At 44.9% G+C, this 18,710-nt stretch overlaps 1 protein-coding gene across 1 annotated transcript in view; it reads right to left on the bottom strand.

Moving 5' to 3' along the window:
* Positions 1 to 18,710, bottom strand: part of ATL3 (atlastin GTPase 3) — a 1,042,039-nt gene that overhangs the window by 58,631 nt on the left and 964,698 nt on the right. The window contains exon 12 of the mRNA XM_069645000.1: positions 2,182 to 2,613. Coding sequence (XP_069501101.1) covers positions 2,182 to 2,613 — 432 coding nt within the window. The remainder of the gene's footprint in view (positions 1 to 2,181; positions 2,614 to 18,710) is intronic.

The following is an 18,710-nucleotide window of genomic DNA, read 5'->3' on the forward strand; positions in this document are numbered from 1 at the left end:
ATGTGATATAAGCAGATTCACAAACATCAGAAATACAGTTAGATGTCCAAATGGGACAGATACAACAGTACTCATTCTAAAAAGTGAATACAATTAGTAAGACCTAGAGTAGTGGGGGAAAGATGTTAAAACAAGTTATCACAGGACTTATAAAATGATAAGGCAGCACCAGTGCAGAGTCACTAAAACTATGTACAAACCAAACCTAAAACAAGTGTTCAACGGTGTTTAAGGTAAGAAACCAATTTTTGCCTAATTTGCGGCAGATTTACAAGTTATGCAAAGTCCTCACAAAAGAAGTAATGGGCTCAAAGTGGCAGTTTGCGCTTTAGTCAATGACACAATTCAAAATAATACAAAAGTAGGTTTCCTGCAACAACAAAAAAAAGGGGGCGCCACCTTATCAGCCAGGGAAAGTCCAGAGATTTTATGCCCAGGTTTTATCAGAAAAAGCAAGGTAACAGTATCTGCAGCAAAGTAATTTACACCCAATATTAGTGAATGCGACCAGGGGACTTGAAAACAGGTATGCAAACCAGCCCCTCATACAATGATGAGAAAAGCCAATGGCCGCAGGTAAGTCAGATCCAACAGGAACAACTGCTCGCACTGCAGGGTATGCCCTTGGAGGTACAGGGGTTGCCGGTGCAGTTTCTTTTCCATTTAACAAATGTGACTACTAGATCTGCTGAGTCATTAGATGAAGAACTCCTGATGAGAATTGCAATGATGATTGAGGATCCAAGAGATGTCACAGAGGAAATGAGCAGTTGAAGTGATCCTGCAGGGGGTCTGCAAACAGGAAGACACAGGACCATAGGGCTCCGGATCTAGCAAGGCTTCTCTTCTTGGCAGAGAGCAGCAACAGAGGAAAAGCGATGTACGATGCCTACAAAGTGAGTGCGCTGTGAATTTCACAGAAACGGGCTGCACAAGATTCATGCAACAAGAGGAGTCCCATCTTTGGATGGTGGATGCCAGCTACAGGCCTGTGACTCTTGAGCTCCAGGACACCGACCTTGGTAATGTAGGACTCAGAATCATTTGGAAAACCATTTGAAGGGAGGAATGCACTTTGCAAGATATCCCTTGTCAAAGACAAAGTCCAACTTTGTCTGTCTGTAGAAGGATTGGGCAACGATTGCCCCATGAGCAGTTGTCCAGCGTCCTTCCGTGGCCTCTCATGCATTGGATTCTTGGCTCCAGTGGTTAGCTAAAGGAATGGATCCAGACAATTATTGAACATAATTCCTAGGCTTGTTGGCCCCAGAAACCCCATCATTGGACCTGCAACATTCAAACTGTGAAATGATGTCCAATGACTGACATCTAGCTCAGGTACAGTCATGCTCTCACATAAAGTATCAGATGTGTATTGGTGCTGTCTGCAGCCTTTTACCCACCCCATACTAGTTCCATGCAATGAAATCTACTTCCTGGACCAGCGACCATGAAGTATGAGGGAGACAGACAAAAGAACAGTGAAGGAGAGACAGGGCTTAAAAAACATGGCACAAAAAGCTTGCCATACAGTAAAAAATAAAAAGGTGCACAGGAGTGCCCCTAAAAGTGTAAAATAAAAGTACTTTTGCCACCAGCCTGTCAGGGCTTCATTAAGAATAGGAACAATTCTGATGGAGACTCTTGGTTCCCCCTTCACCACTCTGCTTTTGGGAGGTAGTACTCTTAGAGTATGGATTTAAGAGGGGGACACAAAAGGGTCCCCCTGTACTGGTAGCCTTAATGGCTCCAGTGCCACCAAAACAATACGAGTTAAGCACACGAGTGCTGTTAAATAATTACTGTACTCCCAAAAATCAAGCCAGGCTCCCAGAACAGTCAGCAGACATAATAGGGCTCCCAACAGGCGCTATATAAGACCACTTACATTACTGAAATAAATGGAAAAGCATCACAAATAAAAATCTTTAACTGCCACATTGGAAGATAAAATAAGCAAATGTTAATGAGAGCAAAGCAAAAATACAAATAATGAAATAAAATGTGCTGCTGATGAAGCTCCAGCTCTAAAGAGTAAATGTCAACTACAACTACCCCTCATTAATATTATATTCCGCTCTGGCACCAAGTGCATTGTAAAGCAAAATGTAAGAACACAGCGCACAGAAAATACCAGATGATACAAAGCATTTAGATTGGAAAGCAAGAGTGATCACCTACCTGGTCCAACAAAAACTCAGCACTGGAGTCAATGACACCACCCAGGTCCCGATACTGCCCTGAGTATTTGACGTAGCCCCAGGTGAGCAGGGCAATGAGCAGCAGTCCCACTGCACAGTTGCAGAGCTGTGCAGCAATGCCAAGGCCAACAAAGCCAGCAACTCCAGACAGGATATAGAGGACTACAATAACAGCAAAGAGAACGGCTGGTGTGCGGAAAGTGCTGAAGATGTTCTTGCTCTCATTGTGCTTGCTGAAGTTGGCAAACTGCTCGTCTATGTCGCGCTCCAGCTCATCCTGATAACGCTGGCTGAAGTCCTTGCCACCCATTTTCTTGATCTTCTGGAAGTGACTGAGGGCTGCTTCCCGGAGTTCATTGTGCTTCTCCTCTAGGCTTTCAGGAGCAATGTAGGGCTTATCTCCACCACAGGTCTGTAGCATAAAGAGGTCAAGGGAATAGAAATATATGGGTGACTGTATATTTGCAATAAGCCTACAAATTCAAACAGCATATTTGATGTTGAATTAAAGAAAATGAGATGAAGTTAAGAAACACTGTTACAAATGTGTCTAGTTACCAGGCAAACAACCAAGAATTTGGGCTCCAGTGTACAGAACTCACAGTCACAACGCCTGAGACTGCCGGTACCATTTTGATATAATGAAAAGGTAAAGTGACAAGCATCTCTTGCATGGCACCCAACAGGGTGAAACCCTTGAACATGCAATCAATCCATCTCAGTTAATGCAATAACATTCACAACTTGAGTTGTGGAGGCAAAACATGTACCTATCTGCACCCAATTTCACAATCGCTATTATTATACAAGCCATCTGCTGAACAACCCCCTTCCCTAAAGGCACACCACACCCCTTCTGTGATAAACTATGCAGCAGCAGTGTTAAGTCGCCAGCGTGGTGTGTGTGTGTCTCTCTCTGTGCATCTCTCGGCCAACTTGGAAATAAAAAAAGGGATGAATCCCACCTCACCCCTGATTCCTATGCCTAATTTTCTAGTGCTCCTAGACTTTACTCTGGGCTTGTATATCATCGGCCCTAATATACGTAGGGTTGAGGTGGGTTGCCCCACAAGCAACTTAAAAACAGTTTTTTTTTCTTAGGGCCAATTATCTAAAAAAACTATCAAATTAACCACCAATCTTACTGGTTCTCAAAAACTGGCTTTCAAAAGTAATATTTTGATGGATGGTCCTGCTCTTTCCCCAGTGTCACACAAAGGCCCGCCATTATGATTTTGCCAGTACCCTGGTGGTAATTCCACCAGGATACCGGCAAATGGTAATACCGTTACCAGTACTCAGTCTGGCGGTATTGCCGCCAGATTATGAGTGCCGGTGACAGTGGTAAATCCACACTCCATGGAGAACTACTGGACTCCATTGGGGCGGGGGATTTGCCGGTGCCAGCAATACTGGCAATTGTTTGCCAGTAAGGTGTCTGAATTACCTCCATCTGTTAGCTGGAGGTAATTCAGGCATCTCACCGACAGATTTATAGTTTACAAGTGCAGAAACGTGTTGGTATATGGTAATACTGGCACGTTAATTCTGCACCGGCCAACTCATAATGAGGGTGAAAGTCTCAAAAAGTTCTCCAATGTCCTTGTGTCCTTATCCAAGGCTTTCATCAGCTTATCCAGCTATAGGCAGTTCCTGCTCTCGGACCCTGGCAGATGGTCCAGCCTGGCAGCACAGCTTTCCTGACCATGAGAGGTGTCAAGTTTAGGTCTCAAAAAAGCCCAAAGTCTCTGCTAGATAAGAGACATTGGCGTGAGCTTTGGAGGCTGAACTTCAGACCCTGGAATACACCCTGACTCAGGGTCTCAACGTGGTCTTCCACTAGTCCCAGCTGACTCTCCTCCTCAAGGTTCCATTCACTGCTCATTTCTAAGGGCTTCTCCTCAACTTGCCGCCTATTCAATATACTATCCGTAGCCTCCAATCAAACCTTCATTCCTTGCAGCATGCTCATGCTTCATCTGCATCTTCTAAAATACCTTATAGGTTTGGCATGCACATGCCCTCTTCTCTCCACACAGTCTCCACTTCAGTTTTTACCTCCATCTCCTTGCTAACACTTCTATAAAACACCTCTTCCTTAGTTCTCCTCCGCACCTCCTCCTTAGGTCTTCTCTACTTCCCGGTTTTATAAGAGCCTGCAATCCTGATGCTTCAGTCGGACTTTGAGATGTTGTCTGCACCTGTGTTCCCTGACTTCTCTTGAAGGGTGTTTGGTGGACTGTAGAAGAGCAATTAAGAGTGTTGAACTGAATGTGCAGTATAACTGCCAACCAATGCAAGCAGATTGAGCCTAGAAGAGGTTCATCTATCATCTTGTATTCTATACACAGTATGTGCAAGAACTGGTGTTTCTCATTCCATGCCTGCTGGAGCCCCTGCTTTGCGAACACTTCTCTCACAGAGAGCGAAGCTATCCGGAGATGCTGCACGATAAACCACACTTAAGTGTACTTGAGGACAATGAATGCTGTGGTGTGCTGAAATGAGGAGAGACATTGAGGTGGTATTTCAACAATATATTTATTCAACCAGTAAAGTAAAAGCCCACCTTTCCTGATCACTATGGGGGTTTTCTTCCAGATAGAAAAGCTTGCCTTCGCCTGAGTCCTCGTGCACCGCTGTGCTCAACTGTGCGTGGTAAACTAGCCAATCCTCACACATTGTGCCGCCCCACAGTATAATTCGCCTGATTAGAAATTGTTGCGCGATCCCCTCAGTCACTGGACGACTACAGCTATCTTCTGCACTTCGTAGCATCTCTGCCTCGAGGAACATACAAAATGGCCGCCACCATATGATGCTTTCTGTTGCCTAGCAACAGCGTTTGCGAGCCTGTGCGCTGATTGGCCTGCTACCTTCACATCATTTCGCCAGCGACACCGGATGGCGCGTGCCGGCCTTTCTACGAAGGCTGTCTACTAAGGCTAGCTGCCTGTCCGAGCCTGTCGTTGCCTGAGGCGCCGAGGGGCCAGTCATGCTGCCCGGCGGATTCATACCACAGTAAGACACTGAACTGAATTGCTACCACTTTACTTACAACTCCTTCCAACTTGCAGGAACATTACCGGCACAAATCAAATCTACTTATTGTTAACTATACTGCCAAAACGAAAACCCCACCTACAGGGAACACATCCCACCCCTGCTGTATACAGCATATGCTAGGAGGCCATACCTTACTGCCACAGATCCGATCAGCCGCGCTCTCTGTTCAACGCCAGCTATCCAAAGGGTAAACAAACGTATCTATAGTAACGATCATTCACCCTGATCCTACTTCTTAGGATTATCCTCGCCAGTTATGCACATTCCATATATCTACTTCTTGCTGTACCTCACACTTGTGAGCACTGTCTGTGCACGCATTTATGTAAAGATCTGCACATTATGCTATTGCTCTAATCGTATGCCCACCCCTGCAACATGTATTGATTATCCTCTGCACTCCTTACACAGTTATGCCACATTGCCTCAACTAACAATGCTTACAATCTAATTTTCCATATCATATACGTCACGTGAACAACACAGCCTCTTATGCTGGTAACGTCTGCTGACCTGTATTACAACATCACTGTGATTTAGCCGACTACCTGTTATTAAGCACCACCCTGTGCCTAGACACAACCACGTATTTAACCATCTCAACCAAACTCACATACGGTTATACTGCGTACATGCTTCCGGATGTTCTTAATACCAACCCAGCCTACTTTTTCATTTATCTGGCCTATGCCCTTACTACTATCTGTTACCTGTCCTGCCCGCATAAGACTAGCCTACTTTGTGAAGTATTGGTGAACTACCCTGTGAACAACTTATTCTGTGAATATACTCTGCCTTTCTTATATTGGGCTAGCCTACTTTGCAAACTTAATTTGCCTTGCTTACATCGGCCTAGACTATTTTGTGAATATGTTTTGCTTTTCTCATATTGAACTAGCCACTTTGTGAACTCAAGTTGCCTGCTTACACGAAACTAGACTATTTTGTGGATTTAACCAGCCTAAAGCCCTACTACCGATTGCACCCACCTATTAATATTGGACCAGCTTACTCTGTGGAATAGAACGTACACTATGTATACTGGAAAGAACCTGCCGTACCCATTACGGCTAATCCTATCCTACATAATAATGTCCTCAATCAATTCCGCACCCTGCCCCTTATCAGACAGGAACAATAGACTCCGAGCTAGACTAGCCCGAATCCATGAACCAAGAATAAACAATTCCATCATTCTAAATCCTCACCATAAGCGCAATACCTACGGCCCTGTCCCCGATTCACCAGTAGGACCAGCTCATGAGGCCTTGCCCAAAATCCCAAACCTCACATACTGCCATCCTCTAACATCCTACACTAGAACCAATCAACGTAGCCCTAACCTAACCGGTACACAAGAACTAAATAATACGACCACCATCTCTGGGGCACTGATCAATACAAGATCCCTAGTAGCACATGCCACTGAAATAGCTGACCTCCTATCCTCTGACAACCTGAACCTCCTGGCGGTCACTGCATCATGGGTACATGACGCAGCCGGCCCTGCCCTTATGCTAGCTATCCCAGACAACTATCAGATACTTAGAGTGGATAGACCCAATGCCAAATGTGGCGGCATAGCTATAATAGCTAAAACTAACCTTGCCCCAAGACTTGGCACCCCACTACCACTCAATTCCTGTGAACTGCTTACGGCCAAACTTCCTATAACTAGCAACCGGACATTAACCATCTACTTGCTATATTGAACCCCTGGTCCCATCGGTACCTTCGAGGACGACCTATCCAGCCTACTAGCTAACAATACCAAAGAGTCATCAGAGACATTAATGCTGGGTGACTTCAACTTGGGTTTTAACGAACCTAAGGATAAACGGGTACAATCTATAGCTACCATACTATCAGAATATGGACTAACCCAAAAAGTCCTTGCCCCTACTCACGACAAAGGAAGAACACTTGACTTGACAGATTATCACCTGATAAACGTTTCACTATCAGTAGATAAACAAATGCCAAAAGCTACTGCTTTAACACCACCACTGTCCACAAGATGCAAAAAAAAATTACAGCTGACGAACTATTACCGCATCTCCTCCCATCTCTCAACTCGCTCCCAAGCAACGCCGACCCAAACCTCCTAGTAGAGGTCTTTAATAATACAATGACCGATGCCTTAGATATCATCGCACCAGCCAAACATTGCAAAGGTAAACAGAAGGCTCACCTCAATGCCTGGTTCAACCCCCATCTGAAAGAGCTAAGGAAGCAGAAAAGAAAACTACAGTCCCTTTGGCGTCACTCCCCCTCAGAGGAAAACAAACTACAATTGACCCAACTGGCCAACAAATACAAGAAAGAAACAATCTGCACCAAAAAAGATGTATTCAACGAAAGAATCTCGAAAGCTAGCTCCAGCAACAAGGAGCTCTTTGTGATCCTCCGGGAACTAGAATCCCCCATGCCCCCACTATACAATGTACCAAAAGACAAACAATGGTGCACTAGCATCCAGAATGCCCTAGCTAGCAAAATAACTTCCCTCCAAATAAAAATTGCCAACAAAAAAGCTTCACTGCCTCCTACAGAGCCACAGGCTTCCACTCCCATTGAAGTTCCTAACATGCCAGCACCTTTCAGTTTCACCGAAATTTCCATTCAGGAAACTGAGAAAATGATCCTATCCCTAAAGCCATCTAACTGCCAGGGTGACAACTGCCCTGCCCAAATAGTCAAAGATGTGGCGAGAGATCTAGTGCCATTTATCTCTAAACTAATCAATGCCTCCTTCAAATCTAGCACTTTCCCCAAAAATCTAAAAGTCTTGGGTCCTACCGCTACTCAAGAAACAGACCCTTGACCCACCCATCCCCACCAACTACAGGCCCTTCCTCCTTAAAATAATTGACAAAGTAGCATACCTGCAAATTCAGGGCTACCTTGAAGCCAACCACCTACTAGGATCCCGCCAATCCAGATTCAGACCACAACATGGTACTGAAACAGCATTAATTGACCTAAAGACACAAATAGACGAGTTTAAGGACAAAGGCAAAACTGCCATGCTACTCCTCCTGGACTTGTCGACGGCCTTCGACTTGGTGGACCATGCAGTCCTATGCAAACACCTAGCGTTGGCGGCCCACTTCTCGAGCGACGCAATAGCATGGGTCCAGTCCTTCTTACCAAACAGAACTATGAGAGTCTTCTCCCCCTCAACATCGGCTGACCCGATTCAAACCACCTGCGGTGTCCCACAAGGATCCTGTGTCTCGCCCACTATGTATAATATTATTTACCAAGCCCCTATTCGACAAATTGGACAGACTGGGTGTCACCTATACCAACTATGCAGACGACACCCAGATCCTCATTCCCCTTTCAGGCAATTTTGATAATGATACAGACTTGGTAAAAGAAATGTACCTCCTCATTCAGGCATGGATGGTGTTAGGGAGAATTCTCATAAATGGCCGATTTCCCTTACCTAATGAGTCCCTCAGCAGCTTTGCTGGATGTCTAGGATTTATTTTTTCACCTGTTAAGAGTGTGAGCCTTTTTTCCCACTCTTACATGTGTTTTGCTGTGTGTGTTTTCACTTTTTGTGTGATCTTGAGCACTGGATCCTCACCTAATCCATGGCCTCATATTTTCGTGTGTGTTACACAGCACCATCAGTGCAGTGACACAGGGTTGTCTTTTAGACTTCCAACTGACTCCACGTCTGGGGCTGACTACTGTCCCCCAGAAAAGATAAAGTTGCCATTAACTTTACTTTAGTCACTTTAAACCCCAGACCCAGTACACCCCCTCCATCTTACATGGAGTATTGGAAAGCGTTAACTCTTATCCCTTTTTGTCTGTGTCTCTTGGAGCCTTGTTTAGTTCCCTTTACATTAAGACTTGGCTGGTGGCAGTGGTGTCTACCCTTTTCTACCGCGATTATCTTATATAAACGTGGTCATGTTTTAGGCTATTATATTAGCCTCGAACATTAACCCGCTTGACCAAATACATTTTATTTTGGCTCCGGCTGGATTTATTCACCATTTATTTCTGTTAAAGTCTTTCTCGTGTTTTTCTCAGCGCGCCAAACTGGGGAGGATTCCTCTGTTCGCTGTCTTTTCGCGGGCTTCTGCACAGAAGCCCTCCTTAAGGCGCCTGAAAGTCTAGGTATGCAGGATGTGAGGGAGGGGTCTTCGGACCCCTGCCATGGGTTCCCTTGGTAACCCAAGTCGCACTCCTGTTTGATTGGCTGAGGAGACTGTCCTTAGCCAGGACAGCCACCCTGCTGTGTGATTGACGGCCAGGCTGTATGAATGGTGGAAAACTGCATAAAAAGCAGGTCTCTGGGACTGGAAAGGCAGAGTCGCCACTGGAACGAAAGAACCAACGAGGAACTGGAAGAAGAGGACCCCTACAACGACTGAAGTGCCCGGTGAAGCCCTGCTGCAGGTCTGAATCTCCAGAATCCAACGACAGAGAAGATCCTCCGGGAAACTTCTTCCCTTGAGCTGGTGGGACCAACCACTTCACCCAAACTACAAGCCAGGACCCCTCCAATAGTCGAATCCGCTGTACAAAGCTACAGTGGGCTGGATTGCCAGGAAGGTCAGACCCTGCTTGGGTTTTAAGGAGCGCACCTTTATTCGTTGTTTTGCTCTACTGCTGGCTTCTCCCCTGGATGGCGCAGGACCCTCCAGTCTTCCTACTTCGTGTCAGTCTGACAGCCGCTACAGGAACCGTGAGCCTGCAGGAACGACCATGAACGTCTGCCGCAGCTACAGCTCCCTCTCCATTTTAAGATACTGTGCAAATCCAGTTGTCCGTTTCGTTCAACCGCGGTGAGGTTTTTGAAATCTTTCTCTAAGGCGAGGGCGTGTCCTTCTCTTCTCTTTCAACTAACTTTTCTCTCAACCAACCTCGTCCAGAATCTGTGCCACAAACTTTACCGTGAACTACCCTGAACTGTGTGATCTTGATCAAAAGACTTTTGACCCATTGACTTTGGCCATAAGCCTTTTCTAGCTGATCTCCTCACTGAAGTTCCCCTTGTTCAATTGCCCCGAGTCCTTACCTGTTGGTTTCAGTTAATTTCTAATAACTTTGTCTTTCCCTCCCTTTTAAATTGCTGGAGTGCTATTTTGCTACCACTTTATTTTGTGAGCTTAACTTGTCTGGAATTCAAGGGAAGTGGTGTGGTGTATTTATGACTGTGATTTTTAACCTGCTTATAATAGTGAAATAATATACAACTGTTGAGTAAATAAATATATATTCTTTTACTTAGAAACCTTGAGTCAGTGTTTGCCTGAATCATAGTAATTGCTGTCCTTTGTGTAACTATTTGATACTGCTCACTTACTCTTGAGATAAATCTGGCTGCTAACTGTGTAGTACAGGCTTGTACCAAAGGTGAAATTATACTGTCACGTGTAGTCTTATATGTGTGTGGTGTTCCCAAAGGGTAATGCATATGATTCTGCCTAACAGATGGCATCCCATTGCCTCTGCCTGAATGACGATAAAACGGAGATCCTGATCCTTGGCTCCAAAGCCAACCTCAAAAAACTAAATCCAAACTATGCCTCATTCAACATAGATGGCAATATAATCAAAGTAGCAAACGAGGTAAAAACACTAGGCTTTTACCTCGAATCTACCTTATCACTAAGAAATCAGGTTAACTCCCTGGCGTCCTCCACTGCCTACACTGGAAATCCTATCAGGGCCTGCCGACCATATCTAACAGAAGCAAGTCGTATCACCCTCGCCATACTGTCAAAACTAGATTATTGCAATGCCCTATATCTAGAAGCCAACAAATACATTCTCACCAAACTCCAAACACGCCAAAACATTGCCTTGAGAACGGCCCTTAATCTAACCAACAGAGAACACATCTCCAACTTCAGAAGAGACCACCATTGGTTAAAGATAAGCGACAGGATTTTACTTAAAACCATATCACTCACCTTCAAATGCCTATATAACGCAGCTCCCCCACACCTCAGAGAGAATAATCAGAAAAACATTGTCTCGCCCGTCCAGAACGGCTAACTCCCACTGTCTAGAGATACCTACATTCAAATTAACCAAATCAGGAGGAGGCAGCTTCCCTGATTTCACAACACTGGAATGCCTTACCGCTGAGCCTCAGAACTGAGCAGTCCTATCTTAGCTTCAGACGCAACTCCCTAAACTGGCTGCGATCCAATTGATATATGACCCGTGGACACCTGCAATACGGTCTCATATACCTGACCATGTATGTACTTATGCTATTGTACCTCTCCTACCGAATACATGCAACCTATTGTATCCCTCTCTGTAACCTAATTGTATCCTCTTGCTTGCACTGTATTTATACCATGTTGTAGCTAAGTCTTAAGTATCCTTATCTGCTTCGCCTGGGTACCTACGGGTTTGGTGCGCATTACCAAATAAACAAACAAACAATCTCAAGAAGGTGTCCAGTCAAAGGGTCGAATACATTGTTTCGAATTACAAGAGATTGGAAACAAAAGGACCGAAAAAAAGGTCGAATGCCTTTTTTAAAATGTATTTTTTGGTTTCCGTATAGGAAAAAAAAGTGGTTTTTACACCAAAAACGGGTGTTTGTGGGGGAACCCCCCCTAAAAAAAATAAAAAGAAAAAGCATTCAACCTTTTTTTCCCGGTCCTTTTGACTAGAAAGTATTGTATTCGAATCAATTGCAGTCGACCCTTTCACCTACAACCTCTCAGGAATCCCTTATTCGGGTGGCCAGGGAAGGGCTGGCGCTCTCAGATCTCAACCCTGGGTGCTGACGAGCGATGGACGATGACTTGGGTAGTGGAGCCAAGGGTTATGCTTGTAGGAATACACCAGGAGAGAGGCGGTATTCTACCAGGAACAAAGTCCCTGAAGCTTTTTTTGGTTATTCTGCACCCACCTCCATTTCAACCAAAGAAGTTACCTTAATAAAATCCTGCCACCCCAACAACTCTGGTAAACCAATTAGGAAGCAGTGTTACCCTAAAAAACCACAACTCCCGGAATCCTTGTTTTCTGCCCAAATACTCCCAACCATTCTTCTCCACGTCCCTTTCATTATTCTTTCCCGAAAAGCCAATCTACCTTGACAAAATCCTACCAATGCCATCCCTCTGTCATTTTCCAAAACTCTCAAACAGCATTGACAAAACACTACCATTGCCACAATTCCCCGTTCCTTTCATGATAATAATCCCAGTCTGTCCCATATGTTTCACAAACCCTATCCATCTCATCCTTCCGAGTTAACCAACCAACCGCAGTCTTATAATTCTATTCTATATAATTTTTGTGAAGCGCTAGTTCCCCCACAGGTCTCAAAGCACTGACAAGTAACAGAACAGACAAAACAATAATTGTAATATATTAAGATATAGATCCAGATAAAAATTGATCGAAGGTTCCAGGGTGATGGTCTGAGTTTTAGAGCTAAACCACTCCGCCGTCAAACTAGTTTTAATGGCTTTTCTGAATTGAGAATATGACGCCATTTGTCAAAGGGCAGTTGGGAGGTCGTTCCAGACCTTCGGCCCCCAAGCATTGAAACTAAGTTCCCCGAACGACTTCAGTATGAAGCATGGTTTTTGCAACAAATCTTTGTCATTAGACCGAAGAGTATGCCTAAAGGGCAGTTTCTTAATACAATCTTGTAGGTACTGGGGGCGGAGCCAGTGAGGCATTTATGGACCACACGATAGGCCTTAAGTATAATCCTTTGTGCCACAGGTAGCCAATGTAGCTTCCTTTGTGCCTTAGTCACATGGTCTCTACGCCCTATACCGCAGACAGCCCCAACTGCCCCATTTTGCAATTTCTTTGTGTTGGTTGAGGTGGTAGTGGTACCTGTCAACAGTTCATTGCAGTAATCCAACCTCGAGTTGATAGTTGCAGTGGCTATTAGTGCCCGGTTATCCTCTGAAAGGTAGGGTCTAATCTGCCATAGTAGATGGATTATATAGGTGCAGCCAGAATTTATGTATGCGACATGTTTGTCGAAATTAAGATTACAATCAAAAATTACTCCCAAGGTCTTGACATCACTAGAAACCTCGATAGAAGCCCCTCCAACTTGAAAGGCCCTGTAACGAGAGCCAAGGGACTTAAGCTTGTCCACACTGCCCACGATCAGGATCGCTCTCTTTTTGTCGTTGAGGGCTTGGAAGTTGTCTGACATCCAGGCCTTGATGGCATGAAAAACTTTGGAAACCAGTTCAGCATCTTCTTCATAGGAGCCAGTGAGTTCAAGGACTATCTGTGTGTCGTCAGCAAAGTTTGCATAGCTGACTCCCATACTATCCAAGAGATCGAGAAATAGCTTGGAGTAGATGTTGTATAGTAATGGGGGCACCCTAGAACCGTGAGGCACTCCGCAATTGAAGACAGCCTCCTCTGCCTTACTGTCTCCATGCACTATCCTAGCCCTCCTAGGACCCCAAAAAGGAACTGAACCAATCGACGGCAGATTTGGAACACCTGCCCACTTCTATGAGCCTGTCCGCCTACCTCCAGTGATCAACAAGATCGAAGGCTGAGGACAGGTCAAGCAACAGCAGCATAGCCACTCTGCCTTGATCCACTATCCCAGCAAGCATGGATTTAACGTCTATGAGCGCACTCTCTGTGCCATGGTTTTTTCAAAAACCAGATTGTCTACAGGACAAAATGCCTTTTTCCTCAACAAATGTATTGTATTGTGAGCAGGCAATTTTGTCCATGATTTTCAGCATAAAAAGCACGTTGGCTATCGGGCGATAGCTTAAGGGGTCCTCCGGATCCAGCCCTACTTTTTTCAAAAGTGGGGTGATCCAAACCTCCTTAATACCTTCAGGAACAGACCCTTCTAAGAAGGAGCGGTTTACAATGGAGGTAATAGGAGATGCTATACTCGAAAAGAATTCCTTAAACATGGTTGCCGGGAATATATCTCCCTTGCAAGAGGTAGGCCTTCATTGACAATACCTCCTCCACTGTAACCTGCCTGAAGGAAAACACCCTTCCTCATAGGTCATATTACCACCATCGGTCTAGTTTTGTGCAGCACAGGAAGTATCACTAGTATGGTACTTGATACAGTGGGATGCTATAGTCTTTTGATGTTGCCTGACCTTGAGTGTAAAACAGTCATGGATTTTTTTACACCATGCATCGTTTACCTTTAGAAAGGATTCCTGAGCTTTCCCTTTTAGTATGCCTAATATATTAAAGATCTCTCTGGTGCTAGATCTAGCTCCCAATATACGCTCCTCCAGGTTTCCTTTTTGGCTAGCAGGATAGTGATCTTATACTGTTTGGCTCCCTCTTTATAGAGAGCCAAGGTGTTTATGGTGGGAAAGTTCTGCCAGCTTCTTTCGGCTGCCCGTTTGGTGTGTCGAGCTGCTAAAACATCCGAGGAGAACAAGTGGCCTGCGCTTGGATATATGTCTTTCCTTCCGTAGCTGGCTTTAAGTGGCGCTAGCCTATCATAGGCCTGGTTAAAGATACTACGCAATGAGATGTGTAGGAGTCCAGCGAGCTGGATTCTCAATTGCTTAGACTAAAGGCAGACATATACGTATAAATGCCTCTTGAGTTACCCTACTAGTACATCTACGCCCAGTGGATTTGATGCGTACACTAGCTTTCTTTACCATGAGGTCTGGTATAAGAGTGAAAAAGGGATCAGATGGTGTTTAGACCAGGGTTTAACCTCTATAGAAAATCCAATCAAGCGTGTTACCCCCTTGATGGGTGGATGTGCTAACACATAGTTTAAAGTATAGATTCTCCATGAGACTCAGCAAGGAGCATGCTTCCAGGTCCGTAGTATTGTTGTCCCATAAATTAAAATCTCCTGCCACTATACATGGAGTTAAGGGTTTAATAATGGGACCCATACATGCCAAGAGTTGCTCACAAAAGTCTGGTAGGACAGTTGACGGTCGATAAAGAATTAATATGATGAGGGTGGAAGGAGAATTAAAATGAAGTTTAATAAGCAAACTCTAACACACATTTAATTTTGGTATACTTGAAATATAAAAAATCAAGGAATCTTTATAAATGACGACAACACCCTCTCCCTTCTGTCACTTCCGATCTGTGTGTAAGGCTTTAAACCCACTGGGGTGGCGAGTTGGAGGGTATGTTGATTGGTGTCACATAGCCAAGTCTCAGTTAGGAGCATCATGTACCCCTCCACTGACACCATGTAGTCATCTATCTCATTGACGTGCCCTGCTAATGAGCGGCTATTCAACAGCACTGTTTTTAAAGGAGTACCAGCCTGTGGATAACACATCAAATTTGCAGACACCGGTGCTACCGTGCTAGTAACCTCCTTTGTCTCGTTGCTAACAGGCTCATCCATGTCCAACCCAGACCTGATAGTTTCCCCTGTTAACATGCTTGAGTGGGGGGTTTCAGTAATGGGTAGGGTGCCTATTGAGAAGTCGCTCGCAGCTGCATGCAGTCTCAGTTGGCGATGGTGCTGAATCTGCCTGATCAAGTCATTGCGGGTCATGATTTGCTTACAGGCAGTACACAGTTTACCTTTATTGGTACACAGCCTCCCTTCCACAAACCGGCCCGTTAGCGTAAGGCACGTTCGCGCCTATGTTTTAAATTTAAGCTGCAGGAAGTCTGGGAGTTGTAGTTCCCAGGACTTCCACAACACATGCAGAACAACTTTTCTGCTTTAAATCGCGTGCAACCTACTTCAAAAGGATGAATTAATGCACACAAGCACCGTAAGGCAGCAGCAACAGATTATAAAAATGCAATGCAAATGGATGAAACGTGACGATCAAAATGTTAAAACTAGTAAAATCAAGCCATTAATCTGCACAGGCTCACGCAGCACTAAAAATTGAGAAACTCACTAAAAACAGCCAATACCTTTATCCCATCCCATAATACCTTCTTCCCATCTTACCATGTAGGATACTCCGATACTTTAACCCCCCATGCCCCTTTTCCAACACGAACACTCTTATACACGACGGAAGACAACAGATCACCTGACATGTCCCAAACCAAGGGCCAGGCAGAGTCAGGCAAATTAACAGAATCTCACACACACACCTGACAGCTCTTTCCTTTCCCCACAGGGATAAAAGGTGGAGCGCAAAACAAGCAAGGCAGCCTGAACGACGCAAGAGCCAACTCAGTACAGCAGTTCAAGAGGAGGCGAAAGACGGTGTATACCGAGAGGGTGACAAGGAGAGAAGCGACCTTGCCCTTACCAACCAAGGCCTGTGAAATGGAAACAAAAGACTGAGACTAGCCAGCGTTTATTGCAGCAGATGTCAAAGGTATACGAGACCCTCCTCTGCCGATTACCAAGCCACGGAGAGGCGCTTGTCTCGGAGGTACCAACCTTGACTCCAAAGAGAAGGAAAGCCAGGTGGTTCATCACAGCTGGTGAATCGAGGGGAGAGTCGGTAAGAAACCGAAATGTGTTGAACGACAAGTAGCCAACGGCTAATTTGAACTTTGAAAGGTTTAAAGAAACTACTGATGAAAGAGGGGGAAAACCAGCAACAGGGGTGTCCGGCACCACGTGGGTGCTCACAAAGGAAATGCTGGGCAATTACCCAATGGTAGAGACTACCGTAACCAGAAGGCCTTGGGAAGAGGCGAAGGGAGGTCAAAGTGGTCATACAGGGGCCTTATAAAATCCTCTGTACCTTTGAAAGTCTTTGACCAACAGATGATTGTGAAGCTAAGGGAAATGAATCCTGCATGGTGAAATCAGTATAGGAAAGTTGGCAAGAGTGAACCCAGCAGAGGGATGCTAACAAAAGTGCTTGGTGAAACTAGCGCATGAACTGTGTGTCGTAAAGGTTGGCAAGAGAACCCGGTGGAGGGATGCTAACAAAAAGGGGCACGGCCTGAAGTCCCTATGAACAGTGTGAGGACAGAAGTGAACCCGGCCAAGGGATGTCCACAGTGAACTGTTTGGGCGAAAGTTGGTAAGAGTGAACCCGGCAGATGGAGGCCAACAAAAAGGGGTGAAGCCTGAACTGTTTAAAAAGACATTAAGATACCTGAATGCAAGAAGCCTAAGGGTCCGAGCCAGAGAGGAAGATCCAGGGGTGGAAAGTCATCACCCAGAGTTCATTGAGAAAGGAACTGTTTAGTTGAATATGACTTGTGAGGGGTCTACGCCCAAAAGAAGGGGACCCAGAGGTGAAGTCTTCACTCAAAGTATACATGGGACAGAACTTTGTGTTTGTTGAAAAGACTCAGGCCTTCGAAGGCAAGGGACTTTTGTTAAAAGACTTAGCCATCAAAGAACCTGATAGCTGGAATGGAACTGTTGGCCCGCGCTGGGAAAGCTTTAGCATGTGCTGTGCTCAGGAGATCCACCTTGTCATGTGCTCAAAACGTGGGTAACGGAGACCCATGGCAATCACATCCTCACTTACTATTTGTGAACACTCCTTTCTTCATTGAAACCCTATCCCATACTGTTTCTGTAATTGGTTGTAAGGAATTGGCAAAAGGTTTTTTCTTTAGTATAGGCCCTTTTATTTTGACACAACGCCACAAGGACTGCCTTATTTTTCATTTGATGGTCAAAGCTTGCTCCCATCTTAGCTTTAGGTTCCGATTAGGCATTTTTCCACCCTGCATTTACAGTTTAATAAACACCCTTGAACTGTGATCGCTTGTGTCTGTCTTTACTGTTACCACCATGAGTTCCTAACAATACCCAGGAGTTGCTTGCAGCTCCGGATTCTCAAATCTTAATTTCGAGCACTGTAGAGGGAAACTTGTTGTCAAGATGGGAGTCCAAAACAACATCAATCCTCTGTCCAACATCCAATCCTAGCGCTACCACTAACAAAAGAATAGAAACATGAGAGAAACCAGGAGGATGACTCCTCCCCCTGGTAAAAAGGGGGGAGAGGAAATCAGCCCAAAGGGCCTGTTCACAAAATAGTTTAACTAACAGTTAAAAAAACCAACCAGAAGAATGACTCCCTTCTCCTGGTTCACAAAGTTCCACTCTTGCTGAATATTTCTCAGATCTACTGAATAGTATTTCAAAATCCACCAATGATCTTTTCTTGACCCACAATACCACTACAACTGGCATAAAAACAACCAGGAGAATGCCCCCCTTCTCCTGATTCACAAAGTTCTACTTTTGCCGAACACTTCTCAATTCTCCTTAATAGTATTTCCAAGTCCACTAATGATCTTTTCTAGATCAACAGGGCCAGTCTCTCTGGCACAGAGAACCAATTACTTTAGCTTCTGATTCAACAACGATAACCAGGAGAATGACTCCCTTCTCTTGGTTGAACAGTTCTTAACGGTTCTTGCAATTCTCTCCAATTTTCTCTGAGGTTTTCACCAATGTAACGCAATACTTTTTTCTCTGAGGGAGATTACTCCAGAGGCTTCGTTCAGAAAGCACACTTTGTTCAGGCTTAGACCAAGTATTGAGCAGAGGGAGAT

The sequence above is a fragment of the Ambystoma mexicanum genome, chromosome 2p (assembly GCF_040938575.1).
Source record: "Ambystoma mexicanum isolate Mex_15411 chromosome 2p, UKY_AmexF1_1, whole genome shotgun sequence".
Classification (NCBI taxonomy): domain Eukaryota; kingdom Metazoa; phylum Chordata; class Amphibia; order Caudata; family Ambystomatidae; genus Ambystoma; species Ambystoma mexicanum.